Source organism: Pomacea canaliculata, linkage group LG6 (genome assembly GCF_003073045.1).
Source record: "Pomacea canaliculata isolate SZHN2017 linkage group LG6, ASM307304v1, whole genome shotgun sequence".
In the NCBI taxonomy this organism is placed as follows: domain Eukaryota; kingdom Metazoa; phylum Mollusca; class Gastropoda; order Architaenioglossa; family Ampullariidae; genus Pomacea; species Pomacea canaliculata.
The window spans coordinates 26054616-26078189 of NC_037595.1; the positions used below are offsets into that span (position 1 = coordinate 26054616).

Below are 23574 nucleotides of genomic sequence, written 5' to 3' on the forward strand. Positions count from 1 at the left end.
GATGCTCATCAGTAAGTCTGGATCTGTACTTGGACTTATTGAAGTTCAAGGTAGAGAAGAGCTTTTCGCACAAGTATGTGCTCCCAAAAAGACACATGGTCTGCTTGAACATTCAGGAAAGCTCAGGGAAGCTAGGGGGCAATTCTCTCAAAAATTGCCCGAGCTTGTCTGCTTTTCCACTCACCTCCCTGAACTTGGCTTTGAGTTCAGAGTTGCACTGCAGGTCAATGAGCTCCATTTAAAGCACAGGAGGAGCATCTTGTACATAAAAGGAGTAGGGGTCCTCAGAAATTTGAAATGTGGTTCTGTGCGTCTTGAAGTCTGCAAATCTGTGATCGAATTCCTCCTATAGCTTCAAAATGACATCCACATACTCTTCACCGCTAAACGGTGTGCCTGCATCCATGAGTGACTTGCATGCTGGGAAATGGCAAAGGTTTGTCTGAGAAAGCTGGGCTTTCCATAACATAAGTTTTGTAGAGAATGCTCTCACGTTGTCATAGGCAGCACTGACAAGTTGCCCCTGACCTTGTAGCTTCTTGTTCAGTAAGTTAAGCTCATGTGTCATATCAACCAAAAAAGCTAAGTCCATGAGCCATTTTGGATCACTTAGCACAGGAACAGCAACCCCATCTTCCTCCATGAAGGCTTTCACTTCGGCTCTCAACTCAAAAAATCTCTTCAATATGTTTCCCTGCTGAGCCAACGTACCTTGGTGAAGTAGAGCACATCCCATATTCTGACTCCATTTCCTCTAAAAAAGCACGAAACCTTCTGTGCTTTAAGCCCCTGGATCTGATTTGGTTGATACATTTCACAACGAAAGACATCACATTGTCAACTTCAGGCATTTGCTGCAAAGGGCCTGCTGATGAATAATGCAGCGCAGAGCAATGGCCTCCTCCACACCTTCCTCTTCCAGTTTGTTTGTTTGTTTTTTTTTTTGTTTTTTTTTCAACAAGTGCCACCAGTCCTCCCTGTCATTGATGGCGCTCCATCAGTTGTTATTCCAACAAACCTCCTCCAAGGCAAACCGGCATTCTCAATGGCATCACACAGCTGGTGAAATATCTCCTGAGCTGTGGTCTGGCCATGCATTGGAATCACTGTGAGCAACTCCTCTATGACTTCAAAAGTGTCATCAACACCGCGGACAAAGACTGCGAGTTGGGCAGTGTCGGTGATGTCTGTGGTCTCACCAAGAGCGACTGAGTATACAATATGAAATAATATATATGAAACATTTTGCTTTCTCGCACAGCTGATCATAAATGTCACTTGACAGGTCAGAAATGCGCTCTGCTACGGTGTTGGCAGAAAGGCTGATGTTGCTAAACTGACCTTTCTTTTCTGGACAGACAATACTTGCAGCCTGTAATATGCACATTTTTAAAAATTCACCTTCTTTGAATGGCTTTCCTGCTTTAGCAATCATCTCACTAACCAGGTAGCTAGCTTCGACTGCTGCGTCATTCTCTTTGGTTGCTTTCTTAAAGAAATTTTGTTGCCTCAGTAGATATGTTTTAAGATTAGCAACCCGGCTGACTCTCTCATCTCCTGGTATTTTGCATACTCGTCAGCATGTCTAGTTGTGTAATGACGTTTCAAATTGTATTCTTTGTGCACTGCAACTTTCTCTGTGCAAATAAGACACGTTGGGCTGCCTCTGTGGGAGCGAGAGAGGAGAAGATATAACAGTATCAAACTCGGGCCGCACTAGCATGAAACTTTGATATTGAGGTGGGGGCCGCAAACTTTTGTCCGGCGGGCCGCAGTTGGCCCGCGGGCCGCGAGTTTGAGACCCCTGCTCTAAAGTCTAATACATGGGACAGTGAGAACACCAGTGTGGGCAGAACAAACTGACCTGGTAGGGTGATACATAGATTAGGGTAGGCCATGAACATGTTAGCAAAGTATGGGGATCTTGAATTCAATGGGAGCCTGAGCTTATAATCAAAGTTATCAAGTCATGACCAAAATCTATACCCAGAGCAACACACTTAGGTATGCCTTAAAATAAATAAGTCACTTTTCTTACAGGATAAACAAATCTGTTTCTACTTAATCTAATCCTAAAACAAATTTTTAAAGACCTTTTTATATTTGAGATAAAATTATGTGGATTTAGGAATTAAAAATGTAGCAATGGTATGAACTAAAAGATTGTTAGATGCAATTAATCACAAAAATGCATACATATGTATATACGATGCATCAAGAATTTCTTATTTGATATAAATTTCCAAGTAACCAAAACTAGAAATGTCACTAGATCACAGTCAAATTTAGAGCACACAAATTAATTTCAACAGTTTTTCAAGCATTCAACAGCAGATGCATAAGACAATATTTAATTCACAAGTTGAAATCATAATTTTGTATGTATCAGTGGAAAGGAAAAAAACACGATGATGGCTCCCTTTCAGAAATAGTGATATGTGCACACACATCATGGAACAATTGAGTAGTGACTAATAAATTTACATCCCATCTAGCTGATTGGGTTTATTATGAGGTAAAGCATAAGTAGTCAGTAAGGATGGAGCAGTTAATAACACTGTGCTTTTTTCAGACCTAACAGAGTATTCACAAGCTTTGTAAAGAATGACTTTTTTAAAATGTAGGAAATCTTCAGTGTTATTAGTACTAACAGAGGAAAAACTACAACTGCAGCTCTAAAAGTAATACTCTTAAGTTAGCCTTGAAATACAATAACTAGCGTAAAATACAATGAAGCAATAGCTGTGGAATCTGCCATGTTAATATGCATAAAACTGTGAAGAACAGATCCTGCAACTGACCCTGAGAGCTAAAGATTTTGTGTGTAAGAAATCACAATACTCAGGGACAAACAGTAATGTCAACTCTAAAATTGATTCTTTGTATGTTCTATAAAAATAGAGGAATCCTGACAACCACATAAAAACTATGTCTATGTAAGAGAATTCTTCACTGAAACATAGTCACATATTCGGGTGTGGAGTATCTTTCAGTAGATAAAAACACATGCAGATACAGTCATACATGTCAACACTAAAGCTAACATGAAAAAAATACAAACACTCAATTATGCATATTCCAACACTCCTCTTAGATTTTTAATGACTAACATAACTGGATTAAAATAACTGACAAAAATGAGTATTCTCAAAAATGCAATTATCCAGTTTTTAAAAGAAAAATGATTTTGCAAAGACCATTAGAAAATGTTGAGATAAAAATGGACAAACCACAATCAAGTTTTCATGATATGTCAAACAGAAAATGGGACTGAACAACCAGTTTCTCATAACCTGCAGTTTAAGCTACTGCTAAAAAATCATGAATTTTCAAGTTTCATATAAGTATTCTATAAATGCATTCACTTTAAAACAAATAAGAAAACTGACACTTTATCTTAAAAAGTACAGGAGTATAATTTATCACCAAACATTGACTTCAATCTCTTCGATTTGTTAGACTAGGAAGCAATATCCTTCAACCCAGATGAAAAACAATGTTCATGCCTCTGTGGTAATACTATAACTTGTGAAGTCCGCAAGAAGCAAGCTAGCACGGTTTTGTTGTACTACCCATGATTAAAAACTAATAGTTTTACAGTCAATCTCTCATATTCATAACTTTATGAAGCAAAACTTATATTTTAACAAGCTCTTCAATCTTGTTCTCAAATTACCACGTTTGTAATACAAGGGGCAGTCAAATGAAATGCAACAGAGGCCGGGCAAATAATTCCTGCTCATGGATTCCTTGAGGAATTCTTGGAACAGTCATACCATTAACACAGAGCAGTATGTAGGCAATCTTGGTTGTCTGCATTCAAAAATAAAAAACAAATGCCCAGGACTCTTGAAACAAGGTGTCATTTTGTGACACGGTAATGCACAACCTCATACGGCAAATGTAATGAAGGACAACCTGGCACAGTTCCAGTGGGAAATACTGGATCACCCACGCTATAACCCAGATTTGTCACCATGCAATTTTCAGATCTTCAGTAAAGCAACATCTGAAAGGCAAGAAATTTCCATCGTGGTGCAGGAGAAAGAAAGTAGGTTCAATCTCAGCCCAAGGTGTTTTATGAACAGGGCATCCCATCACCTCGTTTCCCAATGGAAGAAGTGTCTTGCTTACCATGGGGATTACTGACCAATAAGTGAAATTCCATGTCTGAAATTTGCATCCTCTACGTTTCATGTGGCTGCCCCTTGTAGTTAGCAGTCCGGTGGCGCAACGGTCACCAATACAGTGAAGGTTGGCTGCCCAGAGTTCATTTCTCGTCTCGGGCACGCTGTTCTTTCTCTGCAGGTGGCATCTGTTTACAGGGCTGGCTGCCTTGCCGTAACATAGCCTCAGTTGCTGGCACGGCGTAAAACACAATTGGCCCCGCCCCCTTGTAGTTCACAGCTGTATTCTCACTTGCAGACTAAATCCCACATTTTTGTAGTGCTCTCACATGTGAGAACATGTTGAAATCAAGTACTCATGTTCTTATTGCTAGCCTTGTCTACTAATAGTCACACACACACAACCCTCATGATTTGACATCATGCACTTGTGCTCTTGCAGCAGGTACACTTACTCCCACAGCAAGCCTCTTACAACCTGACATTAACATGCATAAAACACATTCTTTTGATCTTACACATAAAGCCGAATTCCCTGCAATTGTTGCGATATTTTTTACAGTCTTACAGCCACACTTTTACCTCATTCTCACGCAATATTAATAACAATAATAACTGAATTTGTAAAATGCACTTCCCGTGCAAGCAATCTCAGTGAGCTGTGCATGAAAGACTACATGCAAAAACAAACATGTTCTGATATTTTTACATCATTTTCATACATTTATGTATATAGGACAAGTAGTCAGTCTTACTAATTTTCATCCTTTCAAAACTACTCATTTCATGTTCTTACTTTCATTGCCCCTTGCTATCATGGTTTATAAGCTATAGACAGAGACATGAGGCATATCATAAATATTTATAATTTTGGTCCTGATGTCATGAACACAGGTATATAAAGCTGCCATGACATGTTGCTTGCAAGTTACAATGAAATTCGTTTTATGGTGCTTCACAGGTTCACTTCAAAAAGTCTCCAGAATTTGTTTCAATTTCACTTTCATTATGCTTCTATGTCGTGTTCAAGAGTTCACACCAAAGTTTCTGTACATCAGCCACATATCTAAGTGCTCACAAAAAAGAAGACAGAATTAGCAAAGTTGAAGATTTAGGATAAAACAAAAATAGATGATTTCTCACAAATTACCAAATTTCTGATGTATAATTATGAACAATGATCAAGGGCAATAAACAACAAATTTGTTAGAAACGTCATGGTTCAGTTTGATTCAAACAGTGTTTTTAAGAGTTTTTTTGACTCTAGAAATAGATTCCACTTCTAAACATTCACAGATGCTGGTGTGAGATTTCACTCAGGTCTTTGCATCATCATTATAACATCGCTGCATAATTTTTAATGTGCATAAAAACAATTATTTTCGTTATTAGCAAACCTTATAAAATCTTTAAGGAAATTTTTAATCAATATTTTAAATCGGTTTAAGATGATTTTTGTTTTCTTTCTGTTGATATAGAAATTGGAATTCTTTCCCCAAAAGTTGTGAGGATTCCGTAGCAAACTTTCACCAGAAGCAGTCAATACCCATTATTATCTCTATGCAAGCTGTTTAGTCTTAGATGTGATACATATGACATTCAATGCATTCTTCCATCCCTTTACTGAGTGTATACAGTTACTTTAATGATGACATTTACATTAGAAGTGTATTGGTGTCTAATTAGCCATAAATATGAATCTGAAGCTGTTTTTGATGTAAGATGGAGATCAATTTTATATTCATGATTCTAGTTTTTTATCATGTGAAAGCCACATCAAGATTTATGGTAACTGCTTCTACACCATTTCACTAGTTATTGTGGTGTTTTGCATCAAATGTGTATGCTTTAATTTTTTTTTTCTTCCGAGTATGCTTTCTCTTTTTTCATTGCATCATGGGTGTTGGGTTCCTCCTGCCTCCCACCACCCAAAATCCCTTACAAAGCTGGCTTAGCTGATTAAGTTATTTCTGATAAATTAAACTATGTACATTCCTGAATACTGAAAACTGCAGTTTAAAGATGAGTAAGTGGGTAAGAGGTCTGAACTGGGATGAGCGGGGAGGTGAAGTTAGGGAGCTGAGTGTCTCCTCCCTGATTTAAAAAAAAAAAAAAAGACAGGATGTGAGATGAGTTCCACAAGGTGTAGAGCTTCCAAGACTTCTTTTCACCCCAAAAATGCATGAAGGTTTGTATCTTGCAAACCATGACTTTTTGCCAATCTGCAACAAAATAGAAAACTCCTCAGAATGGCAGTGATCTTCCTGAAACTGTGATGAGTTTACATAAATGTACATCATCATCAATTTACAAGATAATATTTTAAAAAATACTAATGGTTCTTCAGCTTTTCAGAGTTTGCTGCTTTGTGTGCTGAATGATGGGAAGAGGGAGGGAAAATGATATGGGGTTCAGGGGGATGAAAGGGAATGCACTAGAATTTGTAAGCATTATCTGAGTACACTTGCACTGTACACAAAATGCTGTTCAGATGACCTAACATGCAGAGAGGGGGAAAAAAACCCTGTCCACACAATTTTCAATCTATTCTAGATATATTACAGAGAAAGTAAAATAAATTTATATATACATGTGTAAATATATTTGTACTCAAATGAAATTGAAATTCACTATGATTCCGTATCCATTCTGAACTTTTACCATTCATTTATTTATGATCTCCCTCTTTGTTCACTCACTTTATTTGCCAGAGATGTATATGCAAAAGTATACATAATTAGATCACAAGATGATAAACACATACTTTTAACAGGTGTCCTATTTCACATTTTGTCTCATTAATTTTGAAACAAGATCAGAGGACAGTAAATTCAGTTATTACTGCTCATTGCATCAGATGTCTAAATAACAATGTCTGAGGCAGCTTACTGCAGTCATAAGGACTACTTACTGACCTCATAACAAGCTCAGTGAAGGGTCTAGGTCCACAAGCACAGACTAGAGGTTTGATGCTGTCCTCGATGACTGGTATTTTATCTGCTAAGTGAGCCATGCATATTTGTCCCCGAAGTCCTGTCCAGTTTTCCGTAGCTTCTGACAAGACATATGTCACCTGGAACCTTGCAGACAAAAAGAATACTTTCAATTAAGATTTAAATCAGATAAGATAATGTAAATAGAAGGAACGAAACATTCAAGTATATACATTTAAACTAACTTATAATGTGTAAACTTTCAAAAATATTTAATTTAAAGGAAATGCCTGAAATTTGAAAAAAATAATATTTTCCCATTATTTAAAATTATCTCCCCAAGACACCCAAGTACATCTTAGATATATCTCCCATAGGTCATCATGTAAGTACCACCTGCTGGAAGTACTGGCAAGAATGTCCAATTCATGTCTCCAGAAAATGTCCTGTTCTTTTTTGTTGTAAAACATGAGATGCACTTGCCTAGGAAAAAATAAATAGCCATGATTAATTTTGAAAACAAAATACATTTTCATAAATGCTCATGGAATGTATGCATTATTTCTTAATTCTGTTAACTGTACCAGCCTGATTGTTTATTTCCAAATAAGCCATTTTAGTAAAACTTCAATAAGAATGAAATCCCAAATGATTATACTTAAATTGCAACAAAGATCAAACCAAAAAATGAAATCATAAAAAATAATGAACTTCGAAAACTCACATTTTTGAGCTCTCTTCTGATGTAACAACAGTGTGATAGATGATGCGCATCATTGGAGTAAAGCCAGTGCCAGCGGCAAAGAGGAAGAGATGTGTAACCCCTGCCAACTGTGACAAATCAAATGTGCCAGTGCTTCCACTAAAATGTATTTTGTTGCCTGAAAAAACAAAACCAGTTTTATTTCTGTCAAACATATCAAATGCAAGTAAATTCAAATTTTGATAATCTGCATTTTCATACAGAAATTCATGTTAGCATGCATTAAAAATCAAAACCTATTTTCAGGGGGAAAAAATAAAAACAAAAAGGCTGCAAATTTTGATAAGACAAAAAAGAATACAAAATAGAATTAAATAATGCGGAACTTGAAGCAGTGATGATGAAAATGAAATATATGTGTGTGGCTATGTATATATCCACCTGCTTTGTTTCATGAGACTCTCAAAAGTTTCATGGTGCCTTTTTGTTCTTTTATCCACTATCTTCTATAAGGTATTGTTTTAAAGTCCAGTCTTCCAGGACTATCTTATGGTTCATCAGGTTACATTTATGTCACTCAAATTTTCATAGTCCATTAAGATTTCAGAAATTTGGAGGGAAATCTCCAAACTGTACTTTTAAGTCTTGTAGTAATATCTCTTTTTAAGTAGGCCAAACACACAAATAAGCAATAGCAAAGAATGAAAGAGTTTTGATGAAGTTAAACACATAGGTATCCAAACCTGGCTGTAACGTATCAATCCAAGGTGTAAGTGCTCCATTAGGATAGATCTTGATTAATAAATAGACTGCTGTTCCTTGGTCTATGCGTGGGTCTTGGTTGTTTTGAATTAGTGAAGGCAGAACGCTGGTGTAGCTTCGTGTAATTTCCATATCTGAAGTTAAAAAAAAACCATCTGTGAATGATTGATCATATTCTTCATTCTCTGCAGGACAATAAGACTGTGCCTTAGGGTTCAATATCCTTGTACTCCTGAGGCTGTAGTTGGGAAGCAGAGGTTACCCCAGGGTTAGCTATGAACTGAAAACATTGTGGAGTCTGGCAATTTCAAACAGCTGCGGACCTAAAAGGCTGGTTGATAATCTAGAGGTCTCATCCTACTTTCAAGTTTACACTTAAGCTTCAGATGGCGTGCTATGGTGTTGCAGGCATTACAGAGGTAAAACAAATCTGTGGATAAGGATACATCTCTGGTTTATAGCCCCTGTGCAAGCATGTAGACTTATGCAGCAAAAAGCAATATCAATTTAAAAAAAAATCAGAGTAGACTTAAAAGCAAACTTCTTTAACATGTTCACAATAAGAATCCACATGCATACAAGAAAAGTGTATATAAAACTGTATGATTTCTGCTTGATATTAAAAATAAAAAAAAAAAACAAGCATACAATTCATGTCCTAACATAAAAATAATAATAAAAAAAGTCTATGTTGCTTACATCTGTTTTATTTATGGTCATGAATACAAGCATAAATCAATTTCAGATATCCAAAAAATTTCATTTCAGAACACTGACATTTCGTTTTAACATGTTACGGAACAAAATGAACACACAAGAAAGGAAACAAGAGGGGAAAAAACTGCCCATGCTAAACCATTTTAAAGAACATTGATATGTGCTACAAACATATGTTAAAATATTTTTCCAGTTTGGGGTGAAGCTGTCATTAAATGGTACCACAAGTATTTTGAGGAATAAAACTTCGACAAATAAATATTCTCACAAAATGCTAACTGCACTAAGTAAAATATTCACAAATACAATAAAAAAAATATGAAAGCAACAAAAATATTAAAAATACAAAAACAGACTATTATGGAAAGAATAAAAGACCTTGTTAAAGGCAGAACAAAGAACACAATACTCACCCTGAACTGTATGCTTAATATGTATATGATGTCCTATGGGAACGCAGACACGAGAGCCATGTGGTGGTGCAATACACAAGAGTTTAGTATCATGCGTCACCTGTCTGACTGAGACCACTTCCCCTTCCCGAAATACTGTTTCTGAAAGTTACATAAAGAAAAGTAGAAGAAGGGTCAAGATACTCCATCATCATCCTTTTACTACAACAGCAGGTGGTCAGTGTCATTTCAACAAGAGAGCGTAGATATATCTGTTTCAACCAAACCAATATAGATGATTTCAAATACCAGTTACTGTTACCAGTTTTAGCATCACAGTCCACAAAAAGCATACACTGTATACTGTAAACACATAGTCATATATTGTAAAGGTGAATGTCAAAACTGAATGGGTCACTGCATTAACAACTAGTAACTAAAATCTTCTTGGACGCTGTAGTCTGTTCAAACATATATATTATATTTATAGTAAGCTACCACAAACCATGAGATGGCAAATCAAGTTTAAGGAATTTCTAATTACACACTGTTACCACTGAGTGGCAAAAGCCACTGCATAAAGAATAAATAAATAGTTGGGAAAAACATCTTCCACTGACCAAAGTTTATTTTTCTTAACTAATCAAAACAGAACAAACTGTTACCTGTCTCTGATGCTTTTAAAAATGACTTGTCACCAGGCAATGATTTCCCAAGTGTCTTCCATGTATATTCTGGTTTACATTTGGGTAAAGTCACCTCTACTTTGCCAGACTCAGTGTGGACTTTAACTGTCAACATATATACATGTAATGTCATACAATTTTACTGGCTTGATAAGAACTTTTTTACTGGTAAAACTCTGAAATATACACAGCCATCTACTGCAAACATACACATCATCCATCACATATATCAAACACATATCAAATCCTGACTTCATATTGTACAGCAGTTTCATTTTAAAAAATAAATCTTATTGCTATTTGTGCATTTATTTTTCACTTACCAACATAATCTGTGGTAACATCCTCTTCCAGTTCTGTAAAGAAATTTAAATAATAAACTACAGCCCATTATATTAACTGCAGCTTTGCATTAATTAAAAAAGTGCACTGAAACTAAAATTCACAAGTCATACTTAATGCATAATACCTTCTATATCCATTCAATGATCACATATGCTGCCATTTTTCACATCAGATTCATTTACTTCGTAAATAACATAAAGGGTGTCCAAATATTTGTACTTTACAAATAGTCTCAAATATCCAACAGCTAACATTACATTTCTCTCCCTTAACAGAATACTTTGTAATATGTATGACTTCTGTTAATGAGGTGTATTGCTCACTACTTACCTAAGTGAACTGTATAAATAAACATGTCTATCACTACAGTTAGCAAGAGGTCTCTGTCTGCCTTGTCTACAGTAATATGCTCAGGTTGAATATTCTTCCACCGAGTGTAGACAGATAATGTAACTGCTCTACTATTCTGGAACCAATCATATCTGCAGCAAAACAGAAGAAACAACCTTGAACATGAATAACTTGACAAAATAAACACCTTTCTAAGCTTACAAATATCAGCCCTACATGGCTTTACATAAAGACTTGACATAGATGTGCTGGAAGATTGCAATAGGTATCAATGTACTGCTAGTTCATTTAAAGTTGCCCTTTCAACAAAGTGGGTTTTTTTTTTCAAAAATATCACATACAATGATATTTTTGCCAATAACTGAAACTCATTGGTGGTTATAGTAGCTTTAACCTTTTATCCAATCATTAGAACAGGAAAAAGTTAACTGTGGTATGTCACAGCAAATAAATTGTTTCCATTGTGTCAAAGCTATCAGAAAATAGAGAAAAAATCTTTTCTGGTCCCATTGAAAAAGTGGAAAGAAAAACTGAGAATGTTTAGCAGCAGCCTGCATACTTGCTAAAGATCCCACACAGTAAACTAAGTTAGAACTTGATCATCTGCCAAAACCAAGCTGCAGATGAAAAGAAGATTTGTATGACTTCCAGGGTCCCATTTCTAGTGTTTACAAGAACAGCTGATGCAAATCAACAATCTCTTCACTGGTTTCTGGTCTGCACTCACAAAGATCAGAGCAACAGCTGTTTTGTTTATAGTTTAACATTGCATGGCTTGGAAGAATTCAATAAACAATAGCAACCTAAACAAAGTATTTTATTTCCTTCTTTTTTTCTCCTGCCTTTTTACATCCTGAGCTTTGATCTCACATAGAAGCTTACACTGGGATCTGTGGTGAAGTGGCTTGAGAAAATGTTGGAGGTGCCTTGCTTATGATCCCTAGAACAAAACAGAAATTTCTGTAGCTGATATTATTTTTAAATTTTGATCTATGATCTGTTTATCTAAACAAAACCAAAAAGTAAATAAACAGCTCTATCTCTTAAATTAGTTTAGTTTAGAATAGGCACTTTAGCGTTGAGATGAGTGAAGTAGAACTAATTTCTTTTCTTCTTTCCAATAAAAGTAGGGGAAGCTATAAACTGCCCACAGCTGAACAAAGCTTATAATAGCACTGAGTGTGTGAGCATGTGTGTATTATGCATGGTGAGAAGCTTCTAGCTAGAAATTGCCACCATACTACTAATTATAACTACAGTGAAGTGTCCTTTTAAAAAGTTACTTTACATTCACTGTTAATAAGCTTGTAAGTATCAATAATTTGTAAATATTTTAATGAGCAAATAATTTAAGAATAGGTGCTTACAAAGGATATAAAGGAAATCTAAAGATGGTTACTAGTATACCATTAGAACCAGCATGTATGTGGTGTGTATGAATAATTTAGTATGAAAAAATGTATATCTATATATATAGTAAGAAAATATGTACTCACTATAAAATTCTAGTAAACTGGGTGAAAATAAATAAGTAAGAAATAGAAACAGAAAGATCAACTTAATTAGAACTTACCACTTGGCGTTAAGCTGTTTGAGCTGGTGCTGCCTTTGGATGATTTGCTGGATCTGGACACACCACTTCCTGTGTGTGTGAAGCAATAAAAACATCAAATTATGAAATGTTAATAAAATACAAAAATTTTGAACATAAAAACTCCCTTTAATGACTCAGGTACTGCATCACAGTTTTTATTTTATCGTGAATGTTATCATATTACACTTTGATAAAAATGTGACAAAATATCAACAACAATAACAGCATTAAAAAGCAAACTCTAATATCATAGCTTATGCAAATTACATTGTGAGGTCTGCTTTTAAGTCCATAGGTTTATTAGCAGAGAAAACATTACACAGCTTTATTACACACACTGATCCCCAAATCGTTATGGGGTCCATACACTCTCATCATGGCCTGGTCTGCCCCTCATTAGCAGAAACAAGCAAGTCATGCATTTTTGTCTTTTTCTGGACGGGCTTCTAACCACGGAATTATTAAATGTCCTTCTGATATTATGTAATGCGTTACTTTGGTTTTCCTTTAAACAAGTGTAGCTTGTTGCCCTCCTCTCCAACTCTCCTGATCTCCATCTTATAACCATCTCTTCCGCACCCACATGAATACTTTTCAAATAGCCACTACCCCTCTCTTGCACAAGCCGTGCCATATATCTCCATAAACTTCTCATAGCATAAGCCACGGCCCCTCCTCTCCTCGCCCCTCCCTCTGTGGCAGCCAATCGATAAGAAGCCGTTTCCCAAGCGTTACTTCTAAACCTTTGACTACAGTGCATGCCATGTTCACCAGACTCAGGCCCTTTCTGCAGCCGCTGAAGACATGTTTCAGCTGTCAGTCTTAGAATGCCTCAGAGGATTGAAGATTGGTCTCAACACCACCGCTATTCAGTACATAAAATGCGTGGAACTAGAGGGAAAGGGGGGGCCAGGTCGATCTTTCACGTCTTAAAAACGTTTTACATGGAATGAAACACGGGCCAACAATGAGTCAACGCGGACTCATTTTTTCCCCTGCCCACTCCAGCATCGCATGACAGTTCGAGTCGACTTTTGGCAGGTTTCGGTTCGACCCTGCTGAAAACTGTGAGGGTATCGTCGTCATTATTGTAACTCACAGAACATTTGAATTCATAGGAATAACGAAAAACGTTCATCGCAATTTAAGGGGGCAGAATAGGATTCGGTTTGGGACGCATTAAAGACATGCACATATTTTGTTTTACTTTGGGTTAAATACAGGCATGCGTCGCTTAAAGATCTAGTGGGGTACACATTTTTTTCTAATTTCTGGGTGGATCTCAGTACAAAATACTATTTCTCCAAATCGGGGTAAATACCACCCCACCCCCACATACCTCCCGTTCTCGAGGTACACACCTACAAACATCGCAATACACAGATCCAGCTTGTGTTGTCATGTTTGTACACAAAGATGCTTATGTAACATGTGGTCCCAGCTCTCCCGTTTGTCTTGGTGTCCATCGACAATCCTCACGTCTATGTTGACTTCATTCTAAGTATATTGAAGTTTGAATGCGTGTATCTCTAAAACAGCATTGGTGGGAGGGGGAGTTTATTCACCCATATTTTAGGAAATAGTATCTTGCACAGAGTTTTACCTTTTCGTTAGAACAATAAAATTCTACCCAACCAGACATTTAACGATGGAGACACGTTCTGACAACGGCGTCGTTAGGCGATTTCGTCGTTGTACTAACCTCATAGCATGCACTGACACACACATAGCTGTTAACTATCAAAATCAAGTGTTAAGGACCGTCAAAGGTGATAGTAACTTTCAGGGACCATGTCGTATATGTAGTCCATTGATTGAAGCGCCTTTATACGGAAGCATATCTGTATAGAAACTTTGTGTATCCGTGGTTACGAACTAAATAAATGCAATAAATGCACTGCTTCCTTCCTCGACTGTGCAATTACTAATTTTTGCTCCAACAAGAAAACATTGCAATAATGAAATTGGAAAGAAAAAAGGATAGCGGAAATCAGAATACGATGCCATCTTAAAAGAAGGCGGCAATATGACATATCGGTCTCCTGTCTGTCCATGACCTCTTCGTTAGTGTTTTTTCCCACTTCCATTGCGTCATTGGCCTCAGCCAACGGTTGTTGCTCACTGTGCCTTGCAGTGCTGGCTAGCTTTATTGGCGAAGTAGGCTACTTGCAGACAAGCATCGATCCGCTCTTTTTCTGGGTTGCCCGGATCAACCAGACGAAAGGTATCAAGGGACAATTAGCCACACACTTCATACACAAATGAAAAGGACAAAGGCGATTCAAGGCCTAGATTTCACGAAGGTTAGAATCACACACTCTCTCTCCCTTACTCATTCTCTTTTCTCTAGTTTCCGCAACCTCGGCATGGAACAGTTGCACAACACGGCGCATGCGCAAAAGCCGAACATTCTTTTTCTCTCGTGCATGATAGGGAAAAATAAACAATGTAAACTGTTGAAGGCAAACGCAAGTGCAAATGCAAACGAGAACGTCGGACAGCCTCTCGTTCACACGTGTCACCCCGTGTCTGACCATTACCTTTTCTGGTGGGGAGGTCTGTCATGAGCTTGCCCACGTAGCACTTCTCCAGCATGGACTCGGCGTTTACCCATTTGTGAATCTAGGAAAAAAAGCAATCTGTTGTCAAGGAAATGTGAACAGATTGTGTGGTTAGTGCAAAAACAAGTCACTATAAGAGCCACACTTTACGGCTCTTCCACAAAACATTTTGTGCCATTGGAGAGCGGAAGCGGATAGAGAAATAGGGAATAGGTTTGATGTTTTTCGCCGAGACGGGAGCTAAGGCTATATAACGGGGAAGTAGCATGTCCTTAAATCAGTAGATTATGTAGAGGAAAAACAAAACAAAACAAAACAGAACAAAGACCTGCTTCAAACGAAAACTGAACACAGGACAGCTGATCATCACCGTAATGATGACAAGCTTACAGCTCTTGGGACTTCGGAACAATTGCTTACCCGCACACACAAACACACTCCATAGAAGAGAACATTTGCTTTTGTTTCTATAGGTGACAGAAGAAACTCCATTCTCTCTGTGTGTGTTGCCTCTACACGGAAGACGTGCAACAACATTAGACGAATGCCTCCACCTGTCTTCATCATCACCAACCGTCGGCGCAGTTATTAGAAAAAGTGCCGACGGTAGAGTTCTCCAGGTTCCTTCAAAACTCGACACTACAAATATCAACTTGCAGGGCCACTGCCAACAGTGCAGATCCAAGTAAATACGGGCTAATGAACAATCGCATACAAGGCATTGATGGCCACCGTCAGAAGGCTGTGTGAAATCGATCAGCGAACTGTGAAATGTTTTCTGTCATGGTTTTCCTTAGTTCGTTCAACAAATAGAAAGTGTGTCCTAAAGGGTTAACTAACTTCCAGTATGAATTGTTAAAGGTTGAACTTGAAAAAAAAATTGATTTAGTGCTGTGTGTCACTTACCAAAATCAAAAGCAAACCAACGACGACAAAAACAAATATAAGGAAAATGATATTGACTTGCTCCTGTGGAATCTGAATGAAGACTCGCTGGTGAAGTTTCGCTTGCTCATAGTCAATGCTCAGTCCCGCTAGAGACCCGCTCAGGCCAGTGAGTGGAAAACAATTCCCCATCCCCACATTCATCAGTAGCAGAGTGGAAAACAATTCCCCATCACCCACGTTCACCAGTAGCAGAGTAGAAAACAATTCCCCATCCCCACGTTCATCAGCAGCAGAGTGGAAAACAATTCCCCATCCCCACGTTCATCAATAGCAGAGTGGGTGCCCTATTCTCCCGGCGTAAGGAAATGGCCTTCCATGTTTGCCTACTATAATAAGTCACTTACAGTCCCTTGCCAGATAAGTGCACTAGACTAAGAGAACTCTATTTCCCCACCCCTCTTTTTTAAAAGGTTAGAGTCACGTGACTCGCGGTTTGTACGTCTGAATGTATGAATTTTTGTTTGTGTGTTTCATCGTTACATACGCCTCGCTATACATGAATTTTTAAAAATTGTTTTTTACCCTTGGTTTTCTGTAATTTTTAAATTTGGGGAGACAGTCTAGCCTTCCAGACAAACACTCTAAATTTTGAACAAAGATAAAAGCAATCTTTTCACCATACGAGAACATCTGCAGAAGTATACATCAGTCTCAAGTTCCTCCCGCTCTATTCTCGCCGTGCCTTCCACAAGACCAATTTGACCTGAGCAACTTTTCGCATTTTCCAGCTTTCTTGTCGACTGGATTTCCCTGCAAGCACCTGCTTTCCCTTGAGATCGAAACGACATGATAGCAAAGAGCGTAACGAGAAGTTCTGGAATCGATGTTTCCCGAGAAACCAAACGCGCACTCCAGAAATTAAAAAAATAACAAACGAAGAAAAGACCCCTAATAATCATTATTAAATTATTCAGTAAATGCAATAAAATTACTCTTATTTATTCAATTATTTATGTATATAACCTGTAAAATCACAGCAGGGAATCGCCAAACATAAGAAACAGTGCAGTGCTCTCCACTGACATGTTCAGATATATTTCTACAAGACAAACCTGCAGGATAAATTTTCGCTAGGATGTCGTGTAATGTCGAATGGCCAAAATATCGTATCTTCCATTTTGTTGACAGTGGCAAGAAGTAGGGCCTGGGAGACCAGATATGGTGCAAAGAATGAAGTCGTGTGCTCAGGCCGCGACATGTTCAGGAGCCTGTGGGAATATGCTACACTATCCTTCCGTTGAGCTAGTTGCCAGTTGGGGGGGGGGGGATTGCCTTTAGCACAATTAGCTGTGCTATCCTGGCCTTCATGGCTTGGTTACAGAAGAACCTGTCCGAGATGCTGACGATTTTGTACTCTACTCGGTGGCGCCGGTTTGCTCATACATCCGACAAGACAAACGGGCGCGGTTCAGTATTCTTTTCATCCTCGTCATCAATCATCGTTTCAAAGGCTTTAGTCTCGTCAAGGTCAGCTGTGAGGGTCCAGTTTTCGCAACCAAATATGGTAACGATAAACACATTCTTGCGGAGTTTGATCAAGATGGCTGCTTCTTCTTTTCCACATTCTCCTGAGTTTCGATCATTGATGCCATTGTCTGGCTAGGTAACACTAACCTCTGTTGTCGATCTGCCGAGGGCCGATAACAAGTATTCGAAAGCTTTAACTCTTTTCCCCCACCTTGCTTCCATTGAAGGTGTTGCTGGCTTGTTCCTTCCCTTCCCTCGATAGCAAGTCGTGCGTTAATTTCAAAATATGCAGAAGCGAAAGTCATGGATTTTACTGTATCTATACTATGCAATTATGCATATTAATTGTCTCCTCGGGGTTTGGTCATGTCCCCACTGTGAAGTGGCTTGCTCATTGTCCGTTTCTTCTAATCACAGCATGTCGTCCAGCAGACGCAGACTCCAATAATGGTCTCGAGCAGGTGAAAGATTGAAGTCAAGTTTTAAAAAAATTATGAATAAAATTCAGAACACTTTTTTTAATGTGTGGTGGGGAGAACGTTCTGCGAGGCAGCATCCATGTGTTCTGGCCAGCGTTCTGAACGCGTTCTAAGCGCGAGACTGCGAGAACGCTCGGGCGTTTGGGGCAGCTCCAGGTCAGAATATGCTGAACTGAACCCACAAACACCACTTTACAAAAAGCGTATTAGACCTTTTGTGAAATACTTGATTATTAATGGCAACCCCTCTCTTGCTTCTCCTGGGACAGTGCACTGAATGCAGTGGTGCCAGGGTTAAACACCTATTACCACAACAACGAGCAGTTAGGCTGGCGGTTCAGGTCTCGTCCATGACGATTCCTAATGGAGGGCAATACCACTGACAAGAAATGAAGCCGACATCATGCTTGAAAGTAAAGATCTATAGTTACATTCCAAATCCTCGTCTAATGCTGACCGAATCGATGGCCGCGCCAGGCAAGCTTTCAAATACTGTTTTATTCATAAAAAGTGAGACACTTGTCTTGCTTCTATTTAGGAAGGTGACAGATTCTTGCGTCGGTGGAGGAAAAGGGTTGTTGGTAAGATCACATGTGTGTGTGTGTGCACGCGCGCGTGACCTAGAGCACGTACGAATGACTGAACTTGACTCCACCCCACCACCTCAAACAATAAAAGCTAATTAGTCCCGACTTCTCTGAAATGGGCGTGAATTTATATAAATGAGCGCTCTCTCTCCCCACTCCCCCCCATTCCCTCTTTCTTCTTTAATTTGAGGTCCGATGCAGTGGATTAGATCACTACTTACTGACACACACCTCTCTGACTCAAACCACGGAAACCGCTGCTTCCATATCTCTTTAAAGCGAAAAACGAGTGAATTTATGTGCGTGCTTTCTTCATCCCCTTCTATGTTTGCCTCCCTCCTCTCTCTCTCTGTTTATTCCCTGTTCTAAGATATCACTACTTATTAAATTAAATAAGCAATTTCCGACGGAAGGAAAGGACCGGTTCTAGACATTCTTTGCTGTAGCACTTCTTGACAGAAATATGCAACAACTGTGGTTTGTAAATCGAAATTGATAAGCACATCAGTTCAAGACACAATTTTTTTGGTTCTTATGTTTTCAACGGCATCCAAAAATGCTTCGTAAGGGTGCTGTGTGATCAGCTGTGATGTATTTCTGCCGCTAAGCTGGCACCCAATCTTTCAATCAAGGCGACGCTTGACGTCGAGTAGGGCAAGTGGAGGCTTGGTGGAGAAGGGCAGATAAAATGTTTCTTCTTATCGAAAAAGTGCAAGATTTTCTTCACCTATCCACCCGTCCCCCCCACCCCCCTCGTTCCCCCGCCAAGTCTCTCTTTCGTGCTGAAGGTTCAGAGACAGACGCATTGCACACGTGGTGATAAAAGCAATGGTGCGAACCCCTTTCAGCGTATGTGTAAAGTTTGGCCAATATATTCTATTTCCACCCCAAAAATGTCGAGGGAAAAGGGGGAGGAACATGCAGAAAACGAGCATAAATGTTTACAAGATGAAGACCTGACAGTAATTTTTTTTATAAAAAAAGTTTTACATATTCTGATGTAAGGATTCTCTATTTGAAGGAAGATCGTATCCTGTTTTCCTCCCCTCCATGACAACAAAAGGCCTATTTGCTAGTGTTATCTCAGACCAAACACCTTGCTCAGAAATGAAACACAGAAAGCATTGATGCAGTTAACCTTAGCAGAAATCTGATAAATGCACTCCTGAAGATAACTAAGATGCCAACTCCTCTGACGCCCCTTAATAGGTTACTAATATGTAATGGCACTAATCAGTGGCCTCTCTATCTGAGCTGCTAGCAAAATTACATCAATGCCAGCACCTCAAGTTTACACAAATTAATGTAAAATTAATCATGCTCTCTATCTTTCAGTTTAAATATTTCTCAAGAACCAGAATTCTTTCAAAACTTTACAAGCATTTAGTATTCTATTCCTATTCTCTCTCCAACCCACTTGTATGCATATAAAAAGCACTTATATAGCACATGTTTCCTCACTTTGCAGCAGTGTGCTTGACAAAGAATGCAACGCAAATAACATGGGAAAATGAGAATGTGATTGTCTTGTGGAGTGAGAGGGCAATGTATGCTCAAATTTATTCATTCAGCCTTGTTTTATTTGTTTACAGTCCACTTATTGCAGACTTATAGTTAAGATCCATACTCCATGAAAGCGATGTATGCATCCAGTGGACAGTGTACCCCAAACTTAAGGAGGACAGCATTTACAAAAAATCACAATGTTCTGTCTACACATAAAAACTATATAAGTAATGTATGTGTGTGCATCGATGAGTATGTGCGCATGCATGCACACATTTAAAAGTGCACACAAGTGTGCATGCATGTACATGCACATGATATACATACCTCATCAAACAACTGTGTTCCATCAATTCCTGCACCCCTCATCAATTCTTCTTGTCCCCCTGGGTGATACTCAAGATATGGAGATATGTTGTAAATTTTTCCTATCAAACAGAGTTGCAGAGATATTGACAAATAAGAAAATTGAAACAACTCTTCTCATGTGATGATAACTGCTTAAATTTATGACTATTGCATCATCCAAAAATGCCATAAAGGAAACATTTACCTGGATCTTGCTGCATTCACAGCTATAGCTACAGTTATATACAGATATACATCTAGCAAGATCTTACCTCTTATTGCAATCCAAGCATCCTCTGGAGTATTATGTTTGGCCAGCTCCGCTGAAGTCACATTTAAAGTATGGCCACCCACACCTGTCAAATCTTGCCCACTGCGGCCCAAGCGTATCCAATCCATCAATGATCTTCCTGGCTTTAATGCCACTTTTTGTCGAGACGGGATCGATTCGGTGCCAGAAGAGACTATCTGTGGGGAAATAGGTGCTGGGAAAAGCAGGGAGCTTTCAGATTTGTCAACCATCTTGTTTTTGGATGTGGAACTGTAGCTATTGTGGACAGGTGAGTCCGTCTTTGACTTTCCACACCCCAGCTTGGCAGATCTACAGAATTAAAATGCAATTCTATAAATTATGCCAAGGACAAAGTAGCCAAAACCACATCTAGAGTTAGTGACAAATATCTGTGACACAAAACAAATTTAGCAACAATAAAGAGCAAAATACATACACATCAATATAGAATAAAAAACACCCCTTCCTTCCAAAAAAAAACCCCAAAAAACTAAATAAATACATATCTGAAAACATCATCATTAACTTACTAGTATTTTGCAGTCTACAAAATGTCATATCCTTAAGAATGTTTTTAACAGAGTCCAATACGCACCATGATTATGTGAAACTGGAGATAATACTGAACACACTTTATATTGGCAACTAATGAGAACACTGAGAAAGATAGGGGTAGAATGGAGGCAAGTTCTGTAGGGAACTTGGATTCTGAGGAAAAAGAAACATGATTCAAAGACTTATGTGTCTGAGCTGCTTGATTTTGTCATGTTCTCACCTGCCATGGATCCTGAAACTTACAAATTGTAATTTTATTTCTTTAATTTTCTGTTTTACAAGCCATGATAAACTACAGATAACTGAAAGCGCAGATACTGAATCAATGGATGGAGGAGAGAAGGAACATTTGTATGTGTGTGTATATATAACACAAACTACTTCTGACAAGATAACTCCCGAAAACTTGCTGTGCACAATGAATGTTCCATTTCCTTTTTAAATAAAAATGAAGCACATTCTTAGAGCTCCTTTCCCGCACATGTAACCAGTAACTGAGAAATAATCTGTACACATACACTCAGGGATTGAAAAATATACATAGTGCACATACACCCAGCGAGTGAGGAATAATATAAAATGGTAAACAGCAGCCAAAAAAACTTACAAACATTGTCAACAGAAATCTAGATGTCTCCAGAAACATTATCACGACAACATGGAGATTTTCTTGGCTCACTTTCTATTCTACATACACATTATCACATGTGCCTATATGTGTGCATGCACAAGCATGTGCTCAACAGAGAAAGATTCGGGAAAATTAGTCGTTTACAACTATATCAGGGCAAAACAGCAAGCCCTGTAAACAAACATCACATGCAGAGATGGAGCAAAGTGTCTTAGGCAAACCTAAGACTCTCAAGCTTCACTGTATAGGTGATGAGCCCCTAATTGTTGCACTGCCAGGACCAGAGGAAAAAAAAATTGTGATGGTAAAAGGATGAATAAAAGTTGTTGTCAAGCAGGCAACAAATACTATCTCATAGTGAAAAAAAGAGTGAGAAACAGTCCTGTAAATTTGTCACACACAATGCTTATTAACCATCACTATTCACCAACAAATAAGAACAAAGTATTAAATTTACTATATCAACTTGCTCAAACCTAGAGGGTTTCCACAGTGTCCTTAATAAAACTTAATTTGTGTTTTTCCTTTACACTGACAAAGATATAAATAATCTGTAAACTGACAGAAAGCATTTTTTTAAACTTTTATTTTGATACATGCTTTAATCCAGTTCTTAAACAATATATATTACTTATTTTGTTTCTTGATTAATCTCAGTGTAATGTACTAAAAAAAAATTAAAGGAAATGTTCATTACAGTTTCAATAAAATCTTGAAATGATGACTTACCCATTACTTTTAACATCAAAATGTGTTATAAGATTTGGGCTACTATATATTTGAATGAGGATAATGCTGAGAGATATCTTTCAGTTTAAAAACCTTGTTATAATTGTGTTTGAACCCACATGATATTTTTTAACTCGTACACATTAGTCCTATTTACTTGTCACACCCATTCATTTATAGATATATCGCTCGTTCACTTAATTGCCTTCTTTAAAATCATAGCATTCAAATTGAAATTGTAAAGACAGACACAGCGATTACTTAAATTTACTACCGTCTATCTAATACAAAGCACGCAAATGCAACAGAAACTGAAGAAATATAAAACAACTGAGAAAAAAATAGTTGTACGATGGACACCACTAATGCGTCCCTGACAACTGTGACCTACGTTTGAGCAAATGTGCACATGCAGACACTTTCCAAGAAATAATGGAAGGACTTCAGGGATGTGTCGTCTGCGTGGAAATAATAAACTACATTTTCTGTTCAGAGACAAATGGGTAATTAAAACTGAAAATTACTTACTTTACGAGATGACAGTCAAATATATCATCTGCTTCCAAAGCAACAGTATGTATGAGTATGGTTCTCTAGATGCTGAAAACTTTACATCATTTCATGGTTAATCCGCGTGAGGTTTCTATTTTTAATTGTGATAGCAAACATCTTCTTCGCTATCCGATCTAACATATAAATGAGACGCTATGTATAATATCTCTCGATGCTTTTCTCACCAGCCAGCAGTTTCGGCGTGTCTGCGTCGGGTATCCTAGTTCGTCAGACCAGAGCCAGATTATCGATGTACGAGGAGGAAAATATAGCAAGGGAGACTACTATGTCTGCCTGCAATGTGATTGC

The 23574-nt window shown here is 38.0% G+C and overlaps 1 protein-coding gene across 3 annotated transcripts; it reads right to left on the reverse strand.

Annotated features, from left to right (window-relative positions):
• Positions 1-1808: 1808 nt before the first annotated feature.
• Positions 1809-23571, reverse strand: LOC112565920 (cytochrome b5 reductase 4-like). Of its 3 annotated transcripts, none has more exons than XM_025241814.1 (15): positions 23451-23571; positions 20779-21107; positions 20486-20586; positions 15151-15232; positions 12590-12658; positions 11899-11956; positions 10996-11147; positions 10644-10676; positions 10300-10425; positions 9656-9796; positions 8507-8659; positions 7785-7941; positions 7457-7543; positions 7043-7207; positions 1809-6349 (listed from the first exon to the last, which is right to left on the reverse strand). In XM_025241814.1, exons 2-15 carry the CDS (start codon positions 21026-21028, stop codon positions 6295-6297), a joined length of 1629 nt encoding a protein of 542 aa, XP_025097599.1. In that variant the 5' UTR covers positions 21029-21107; positions 23451-23571; the 3' UTR covers positions 1809-6294. The 3 variants fall into 3 exon arrangements, with proteins under 3 accessions (XP_025097599.1, XP_025097598.1, XP_025097600.1); XM_025241813.1 differs by having other exon boundaries at positions 23242-23516; XM_025241815.1 differs by lacking the exons at positions 1809-6349; positions 23451-23571 and having other exon boundaries at positions 7066-7207; positions 7785-7891; positions 20779-21283.
• Positions 23572-23574: the final 3 nt, after the last annotated feature.